The 10,265-nt window shown below is 43.1% G+C and overlaps 1 protein-coding gene across 1 annotated transcript; it reads left to right on the top strand.

The window, feature by feature from the left end:
• The first annotated feature begins 985 nt into the window (after positions 1–985).
• Positions 986–10,253, top strand: si:ch211-125o16.4 (neuroblast differentiation-associated protein AHNAK). Its single transcript, XM_064318119.1, has 6 exons — positions 986–1,120; positions 4,737–4,797; positions 5,015–5,138; positions 6,378–6,553; positions 6,837–9,065; positions 9,303–10,253. The coding sequence occupies exons 2-6, from the start codon at positions 4,786–4,788 to the stop codon at positions 10,251–10,253; spliced, it is 3,492 nt and encodes a 1,163-aa protein (XP_064174189.1). The 5' UTR covers positions 986–1,120; positions 4,737–4,785.
• Positions 10,254–10,265: the final 12 nt, after the last annotated feature.

The following is a 10,265-nucleotide window of genomic DNA, read 5'->3' as shown; positions in this document are numbered from 1 at the left end:
ACCTGGAGGAGACCCACGCAGAAGCGACTAGAACATGCAAACTCCACACAGAAAGGCCAAGGCCAGATTCGAACCCACGACCTTCGTGCTGTGAGGCAATAATGCTATCCAACTGCACTACCGTTCCACCCCCAGAGTCAAACCAGTGAAGTAAAATAATTTTCATTTTTTATAGTTTGAGTGATGTTGAGCTTGCATAACATGATCCTGACCAATCACCGATACGGCCCATAAAAGATTAAATCTGTTTGGGCCCACCAGTATCACAACTCATCTGTGAGAAGAAATGCTGACTCTTTGTTTACAAGCTGGTGTTTACACACCTGAGAAGTCATACGAAGTAACAATTATTGATCCTGGCTTCTAAAAAAATCAAGGTGTGGATGTACATTGAGCAAGGGTGTGGAAAGACTCCTCCTGCACAGGCTTGGTCCATTATCTTTTGCTTCATTATCTTTGCTTTGTGAACGCCCTTCTCCCAGGCAACCTAGCACTGCTTTTATTTTTTCTGCAGTAACCTCTTATGTAGTTGGTGGTCTCACTGATCGATTTTGTGTGAACACTGAACACCACGCTCAAGGGTATAACAGAAACACCCGCCATCTGACTGTTACACCTGCGTTCTCCCTGACCCAAGTCCCCGAGACACTGCTCCTGGGTGTTTCCAAATTCGGCTCAACGGTAACATTTCAAGTCAGCGCAGGTGCTTCTCTCTCTCCTGGAGACAAATTGGATTCATTCCTCCGAGTCGTGTCACACCCCAGAGTCGTGTGACATGTCGTAGCTGTGCTGCTGGTTTGGTGTTTTGCAATTGACTGTGGGAGTGTGTTCCTTCTGAGACCTGGTTTGGCCTGCTGACAGATGCTGCTCTCCCTCTCTCCCTCTCCCCGTCTTTGTCACCAGCAAAGTTTCTGCTGTCCCCTTGGCTTAGGGATGGGGGGGCGGGGGGGGGCGTGTACCTTAGTGGCTGCCCTGGGACATTAGAAGGAGAACCTGTTCTTCGACTTGGGTGGAATGACATTTAACTGACAGAAGCATCGAGGTAGAAAGAGTCGTAGGAGTACGGAGGCTGAACATCACCTGCTGCTCTTCAGCTGGACAGAGTTCACAGCATCCCAAGGTAAAAACCTTTTCATTTACTGCACACTGAATCTGTAGTCAGTGAAGCAGGGCACCTAGGTGTGGTTACTAGTTATGTTGCTTCCAATATAAAGTTATGTTGGACCTGATTTAAGACATTGCACAGATATTGATACACCAGCATTGAGAATAGGACTGTTGCTGATAATTATTAATAATCGGATGATAATGAAGCTATTTATTGTTTTTAGTGACAGCAGTGTTGATGTTGGCATATGGAAGATCTGTAATCACTGTACCAGTGCTGTCCCATTACTACTTGAATGGTGGTGTTTGAAATTAAATATGGGTTATGAGTATCTTGATAGAATAGAAAAAAAACATTTAACATTCTTAAGTGATTTTGGCCTGGACCCAATAATACAAAATATGTATCAATTTATAAATTAATAATAAAAAAGTGTAAACAATTTTATATTTGAAAATAGAAATGGAGAGAAACCAAGTTTGCATGCATGGCATAAATGCAGTAAACAATGATGGCGGCTACATGAAAATAGATCCACTCATTTGACTTGCTTGATCAAAATATCTGATAAGCATGTTGTCGCAGATCTTGAGAGTGTTTACGCCACAAGCGATTCTTTGATGCTTGACGCTTGTTCCCCATTCACCTGACATGGCAGCAGTTATTTTGAAGCTTTATTTCCTGTGGTAAGAATTAACACTCAGATATGCTCCTCCTGTGACCCCCCGTATATGGACAGTCTCAGTGCATGGCTTGCTATTTGCCTTATAGTGTCTTGTGTGCTTTATTGGTGACGAATGGCATGCTGTGGTAGCAATCTCGCACAACAATCGGCCTGGCGGTTATCACCAGTCATGACAAATGTATGTGCCCGAACATGTTTTATCATTAGAAAATGTATAGTGTGATATCTATTGATTAAAAATGTATCTTAATGTTCAGGTATTATTATGAATTACGATGAACAATAAATATATAATCTAGCTGGGCCTTTTTTATTGCATAAGTAAAATTACTAAAGCGGTAACTGTTTATGAATCGAAAAAAGTTATTTGTCTGCAATATTATTCTTTTGACTAGCATAATTAATTGTTTTAGTGTTGAATTTTGGAACACCAAGCAGTCCGTTGTGGATTCATTACTCACTGAGTATGACCAGACAGAATGTTTACCTAGATTTGATTTATTATTAATGGGCACAGTTAGTCTTCATCCAATACATTTGTCTGATAGTACATTTATGCTGTGATAATACTGTAAGAATTTGTGGTCAGCTGTGTGTAAATGTGTTACAAACTAAACTTTAAAATATTTCTGGGACTGAAAAAAATGCTAATTATGTTATGTTAATGATGCTGCTTCTGTCATTTCTTTTTTCCTTTGGTGGGTTTTTTTTTCTGCTAGACTATTACTGAGTCATTCTTTCAGTCTTTGCATAGATAAGGACGGAAACATAGATAGTTTCGGTGATGAGGTTGCTGAGATAAAAGTAGGCTTGAGATTGTTCGAGGCAAGGCCCAAGTGGTCGCCAATGGGCATTACAATGGGCAGTGCGGGACAGATGGTGACAGATGCACCGTTGCTCCAATGACCTCACGAAAACTGGTTCGGTTCTACTGGCCACGCAGGACTGCCTCTTTGGCGGGACATCGAAACGTGGCGGGTGTGGTCTTTGAAAAAAAAAGGTGTGAGGTGCACCCGGTCATGTCGTACTGACGCAACTCGCTCAATGCTCGTGCCTGTCCGCTGAGTTTCTGGACAAACCCGTTCCCAGCTTTCCTGTGAGCACATGATGAAAGTCAGTGCCTCGAATGCCACAGGCATGCGGCCGGGCGAGTTTCGTCTCCGTCGGCGCCTCACGTCACGTGGGCCGACTGGTAATTGTTCAAAACCAAAAAAAAAAAAAAAAAAAAAAAATTATAGTAGACACAGTCTCCCACCTGTGTGTGTGTGTGTGTGTGGACTATGACATTTTCAGTGATAGTAATAAATCGTCTGTTTACTGGAAGCTGGAGGAAAAAAAAAAAAAAAAAGATTGTGGCTTGAGTTTAAGAGGCTTCAGCCTTTCCCTCACTGTGGTTGTTTCATAGGGTGCCCAGGCGGACATGAGCCTCAGGAAGTGTTGCACCCAAGTGAGTGTGAGTGGGGAGGTGTGAAAGTAGAGTCCAGGAAGTGGATAACACCTTGCTGGCGAGGGTAGGCGGGGCTATGGGGAGGTGTGCAAACAGGGAGGCCCAGCACAGACGCGACAGCCACCGCATCCTGCCTCCTACGGCTGGGACAGAGGCTCATGCCGAGAAGGAGTAGTGGAACTGCGCCCACATCGGCGAGGGCAACGTAGAGCGGGGTTTGGGGGGGGGGGGGGTTCTCGGTCGTCCCGCCTGTCTCCCCTCTCCTGTCGCGGTACATCTGGGGGCAGCTTTCGCTCCCTTTTTCCGGCTACCTAGGCAACTCGCCCTTCCTCGGCTTTCTCGCTCTCACAAGAGGGGCTTTGTGTGGGGGAAACAAGCCCAGCCGAAAGAACAGGCGTCCCATTCATGCCCGGTTCCCACTTTTGGCTGCTTCCCGCAGTTCCGGTGCAGTGCCCAGGTGGCGATCTCGTGTGCACCGGGCAAGGGGGCGGGAGCTGCTTGACCCATCAAATCGGCACCAGGCTGATGGATACGCATACAAAGCTAATTGCACACCCAGTGCAGCGGGAACCTGGGGACACTGAGAAGGAGGTGGCCCAAAAAGCTTGGGATCTCAGGGGACCTCCTCCTCCAAAGTCCTTCCTTCTGTCTTAGCGTGACTGTGGGTGATGTTGATATTGCAGGCATTTGGCAGACGCTCTTATCCAGAGTGACTTACGCAACTTTTGCATCCAATTCCATCCACTTTTGCATACCGCTGGATATACACTGAAGCAATGCTCAAGGGTACAGCAGCAGGGAATCGATACTGTGACCTTCAGGTTACAAAACCAGCTCCTTACCCATTATACTACCCTGCCGCCCCATTCTCCTTACACCTCAATCTAAAACTTGCCCAGTGTAACTTTGTTCCCAGTTGCTTGTCACTTGTCAGCTGATGTTATTAGACAAACTCATGCTTCCAAAAGTCAGCTAGATTCACACAACTAAGCTATCGATTTTCTTTTGATATGTTGCCATGTCATTATGCTATTGTCATTTTTTAAATTATAACTTGATATTTATTTTTGATATATTGATATACTGAACTTTATTATACTAAGTTTGTTTCATGTCGCATGGCTATGTCACAATGATGCAGCTAATCATTATTAAGACCATCAGCAGTCATAGAAATGAGACAGTATGTGACGTACAGTATTTCATGCAAATACGTAACCAGTACCATAAGTTATATGTTACTCTGTATGGATCTAAGTATCTGTATTTTTTTTATTTTTACTCTGTTTTCTTCCTGAAAAATAGTCAATTCCAAAGCATCTTCTGATGTGTTGTCGTCGCAATCCTCTCCTTGTTTTCATTGTTTCAGCTCCTGGTTTCCCTCCTTTCTGTTGATGTTGACTACACATACATAATATTTATAGTTATATAGTCCATATATAACATGAACATTTTCCAATTTTATTGTAATTGTATTTGTTTCTTTGCTTTTACAGGTTATAACGAAGACCATTTTCATGATATCTATGCAGCTGTAAATGTATAATGGAGAACATGGTAGGTAAAAAAAACAAAAAACACTGGGAATAGACACTATAACATAGGCAAGGAAGCTTATTCTTTGGAGCATTACACCGGTGTATTCTCTTATGGTTGGGGTATGCATACTTTTCAGAGTGATTGAATGTACCCCATAATATGCACATTATTGGGAACACTTCAGGGACTTTATTATAACTTTAAGAGGATTGATTTATTCTTTTGGGATTTCTAGGACGGGCGTGGTCGGAGCAGAAGCTTCTCTGAAAACTTAGTCCTGGGTGATTCAGAGAAAGGAGGAGTGGTCATTGCTGACATCAAAGATGGCTCTTTTGCTGATAGGAGTGGGTTGAAAGAGGGTAAGTTGTTAATTCAATTAATTTACTTCATCCTTTACAATATATTATTGATATTATATATTATCATAACCATAAATATTCTGTGAGAGTAAAAACTGAGTTTCAGAAATGGGAGTTTTTAAATGCTAAATTAAGTGTTGCTACATGCTACTGACACGCACAAGCATCCACTCACAGTCCCTCTATTATGGCTGCACAATATGGAAATTCTGGGGCCGATATCAATCATCAATATTTGACTGCCTCCCCATTTAACGTTATGACACTTACAAATTGCAATCGAATTTCCACATTCATGGAAGAAGTAAATGAGCACAGATGTCAGGTTATGAAGTAAGCATGTAACTAATGTTGTTTGTGTAAGACAATTTAAACTTGCGGGCAGCATGAGTCTAGAGAGTCTCTTTGTAGCAGGGTTGCCCTACCCTGTTCCTATAAATGAAAAACCTACATGACAGTGAAGCAGTGTAGAGTTGGAGTGAAAACCTACAGGACAGTGAAGCAGTGTAGAGTTGGAGTGAAAACCGACAGGGAAGTGAAACAGTGTAGAGTTGGAGTAAAAACCTACGGGGCAGTGAAACGGTGTAGAGTTGGAGTAAAAACTTACAGGGAAGTGAAACAGTGTAGAGTTGGAGTAAAAACCTACAGGGTAGTTGACCTCCAGGAACAGGGTTTGGCAGCCTTACTCTATGGCTTTGTGTAAGAGTTTGGTTGGTAACACTACTACAATTAGGCTACTTTTTGAGCATGACATTTTCACTTAATTGACTGCATCGGTGGTGTATCACATACATCGCGTCTGGTGTATGTATGTTGTGTCATTATACGGGGCCATCATATTGGATAATCCTGGACAGCTGATACTGATTACCGATGTTGTAAGCTATTATTGACTGAATATTGCCCCCATATTATTATGCGTCTCTACACTCCATAATATCCTAAAATATAAGTCTTGAAAAATGGACTAGCTTGACGTTGCTGAATTGTTTTAACACATATAGTAAAACATATAATTCATATTTGTTTTTATTTCAATTTTGAATGAATATATGAATGAATAATAAGTTGTGGATATACAGTTGAATGTTGTTACTTTTTATATGTTCTTTGTTCTTTGTTTTTATATGTTTGAAACTGATTTAGCTATGGAAATCATTTGGATATTATCTGCCAATACAGTCAAAATACATCAATGTGAACTTATCTGTTTCCATGTAATTTATTTAATCTTTACAGGAGATGAAATTGTTGGTGCCACCATTCACTTTGACCACCTGAAGAAAAATGATGTGGAGAAGTTGTTGAAACTCATTGAGCCATTTGATAACCAAATGCAAGTTCTGAAAAGAGAAGACCTGAAAACCAGCTTGAGCCTCAGTTCATTAAATGCCCAGAACAAAGTTCCTGAAGATGTAAGTGGAATTTGTAAAGTGTCAAAGATTCTAGAAATGCATTTCTTAGGTCCTTGTAGGGGTCATTGACAACTAGTAGGCAGGAAATCATGCTTGGAAGAGAAGTCCAGAAGTTCATATTTTCTATTATTCAGTATTCTATATTTAAACTGTTATACCCCATAATATAAAATATCCACCTTCCTTAAATAGAAGCTATAAAATATAAGATAGGTAAATGGCTTTGGTATTAAGGGCATCTAAACTGAGAATGTGCAATAATGACAATAAATTGTTTTTTCAGATGCTCAAGGATTCATACAACAAACTCTACAAAAACAAGGTCAAAAAATTCCTGAAGCCAGAATCGTCCTTATCCGGTACAGATGAAGATCTGTCTGTTGAGCTCAATAGCTCTGGTGGACAACTGAATACCCCAAGGGCTGGACTTAATTTGGAAGGTACCACTTTAAATGGGGTGTTGCCCAGCGTGAACCCAAAAACACCTGGGGTAGACCTGAACACTAGCCTCAAGTCCCCTGATGTCAAACTGTCAGCTCCAGATCTGCACGCACCAAGGATCAGTCTGCAGGGATCAAACCCTGATGTCCGTCTGCCTGGTGTGACTCTAAACCAACCAGCGTTTGACACCAATCTCAGTTTACCAAGTGAGAGCATTAAGGGACCGCGGTTCACAATGCCAGCTGTTGGGATGTCTGGGCCGAAACTGAAAGGAGCTGACCTGGATGGAACTTTCAGAAACCCCGAACTTAATATCCCAGATCCAAAGCTCAATGGCCCAGAAGTCAACTTGCACTCTGAGCTGCCACGTGGAAAAATGGACATCCAAACTCCAGGTGCTTCTCTTGATCTTGGGAAGCCCAATGTCGGTTCAAATGACCTACATTTTAACCCTCCAAAATTCAAAATGCCCCAATTTGATTTGCCTAATATCAAACCAAAGACACCAGATCTGAATATGTCTGCTCCTAATCTGAAGGCAAATGTGCAAACTCCCCATATAGATGTCAAAGGTCCAAAAGCAGACCTGAAAACTCCAGATCTTGACACTGAGGCACCCTCTGGAAAATTCAAATGGCCTACATGGAAGGCACCAAAATTTGGACTTTCTGGACCCAAGGTAAAAGGACCTGATGTTGATGCTAGTGCAGATCTGAAGACACCTGACTTGAGTCTTTCAGCACCTAAGATTAAAGGTGACCTCAAAGCTCCAGGTGTAGATCTGAGTTTGCCCAAAGCTGACCTCAGTGGCCCCGATCTTCATTTGAAAGCCCCAGATGCTGACATAGATGCCCCATCAGGAAAGCTCAAAATGCGGACTTTAAAGATGCCCAAGTTTGGTTTGTCAGGACCAAAGGTGAAAGGACCAGATATTGATGCAGACCTGAAGGCACCTGACTTGAGTCTTTCAGCACCTAAGATTAAAGGTGACCTCAAAGCTCCAGATGTAGATCTGAGTTTGCCCAAAGCTGACCTCAGTGGCCCCGATCTTCATTTGAAAGCCCCAAATGCTGACATAGATGCCCCATCAGGAAAGCTCAAAATGCGGACTTTAAAGATGCCCAAGTTTGGTTTGTCAGGACCAAAGGTGAAAGGACCAGATATTGATGCGGACCTGAAGACACCTGACTTGAGTCTTTCAGCACCTAAGATTGAAGGTGGCCTCAAAGCTCCAGATGTAGATCTGAGTTTGCCCAAAGCTGACCTCAGTGGCCCCGATCTTCATTTGAAAGCCCCAGATGCTGACATAGATGCCCCATCAGGAAAGCTCAAAATGCCGAATTTAAAGATGCCCAAGTTTGGTTTGTCAGGACCAAAGGTGAAAGGACCAGATATTGATGCGGACCTGAAGACACCTGACTTGAGTCTTTCAGCACCTAAGATTGAAGGTGGCCTCAAAGCTCCAGATGTAGATCTGAGTTTGCCCAAAGCTGACCTCAGTGGCCCCGATCTTCATTTGAAAGCCCCAGATGCTGACATAGATGCCCCATCAGGAAAGCTCAAAATGCCGAATTTAAAGATGCCCAAGTTTGGTTTGTCAGGACCAAAGGTGAAAGGACCAGATATTGATGCGGACCTGAATACACCTGACTTGAGTCTTTCAGCACCTAAGATTGAAGGTGGCCTCAAAGCTCCAGATGTAGATCTGAGTTTGCCCAAAGCTGACTTCAGTGGCCCCGATCTTCATATGAAAGCCCCAGATGCTGACATAGATTCCCCATCAGGAAAGTTCAAAATGCCAACTTTCAAGAAGCCCAGGTTTGGTTTTTCAGGACCAAAGGTGAAAGGACCAGATATTGATGCGGACCTGAAGACACCTGACTTGAGTCTTTCAGCACCTAAGATTGAAGGTGACCTCAAAGCTCCAGATGTAGATCTGAGTTTGCCCAAAGCTGACCTCAGTGGCCCCGATCTTCATTTGAAAGCCCCAGATGCTGACATAAATTCTCCATCAAGAAAGTTCAAAATGCCGACTTTCAAGATGCCCAAGTTTGGTTCGTCAGGACCAAAGGTGAAAGGACCAGATGTTGATATTGATGCAGACCTGAAGAAAACTGACTTGAATCTGTCAGCACCTAAGATTGAAGGTGACCTCAAAGCTCCGGGTGTAGATCTGAGTTTGCCCAAAGCTGACCTCAGCGGCCCTGATCTTAATTTGAAAGCCCCAGATGCTAACATAGATTCCCCATCAGGAAAGTTCAAAATGCCGCATTTTAACTTGCCCAAGTTTGGTTCGTCAGGACCAAAGGTGAAAGGACCAGATATTGATGCGGACCTGAAGACACCTGACTTGAGTCTTTCAGCACCTAAGATTGAAGGTGGCCTCAAAGCTCCAGATGTAGATCTGAGTTTGCCCAAAGCTGACCTCAGTGGCCCCGATCTTCATTTGAAAGCCCCAGATGCTGACATAGATTCCCCATCAGGAAAGTTCAAAATGCCGAATTTTAAGATGCCCAAGTTTGGTTTTTCAGGACCAAAGGTGAAAGGACCAGATATTGATGCGGACTTGAAGACACCTGACTTGAGTCTTTCAGCACCTAAGATTGAAGGTGGCCTCAAAGCTCCAGATGTAGATCTGAGTTTGCCCAAAGCTGACCTCAGTGGCCCCGATCTTCATTTGAAAGCTCCAGATGCTGACATAGATTCCCCATCAGGAAAGTTAAAAATGCCGAATTTAAAGATGCCCAAGTTTGGTTTGTCAGGACCAAAGGTGAAAGGACCAGATGTTGATATTGATGCAGACCTGAAGACAACTGACTTGAATCTTTCAGCACCTAAATTTGAAGGTGACCTCAAAGCTCCAGATGTAGATCTGAGTTTGCCCAAAGCTGACCTCAGTTGCCCTGATCTTCATTTGAAAGCCCCAGATGCTGACATAGATTCCCCATCAGGAAAGTTAAAAATGCCGAATTTAAAGATGCCCAAGTTTGGTTTGTCAGGACCAAAGGTGAAAGGACCAGATATTGATGCGGACCTGAAGACACCTGACTGGAGTCTTTCAGCACCTAAGATTGAAGGTGGCCTCAAAGCTCCAGATGTAGATCTGAGTTTGCCCAAAGCTGACCTCAGTGGCCCCGATCTTCATTTGAAAGCCCCAGATGCTGACATAGATTCCCCATCAGGAAAGTTAAAAATGCCGAATTTAAAGATGCCCAAGTTTGGTTTGTCAGGACCAAAGGTGAAAGGACCAGATTATTGATGCAGACCTGAA

Source organism: Anguilla rostrata, chromosome 18, assembly GCF_018555375.3.
Source record: "Anguilla rostrata isolate EN2019 chromosome 18, ASM1855537v3, whole genome shotgun sequence".
NCBI lineage: Eukaryota > Metazoa > Chordata > Actinopteri > Anguilliformes > Anguillidae > Anguilla > Anguilla rostrata.
Note: the sequence above shows the minus strand (reverse complement) of the source record. Positions and strands in the feature narration are given on the sequence as shown.

Coding starts and splice junctions, on each gene's coding strand:
- si:ch211-125o16.4 (XM_064318119.1), top strand. Junction 6,554..6,836: donor AGAACAAAGTTCCTGAAGAT/GTAAGTGGAATT, acceptor TTGTTTTTTCAG/ATGCTCAAGGATTCATACAA. Junction 9,066..9,302: donor TTGGTTCGTCAGGACCAAAG/GTGAAAGGACCA, acceptor TCAGGACCAAAG/GTGAAAGGACCAGATATTGA.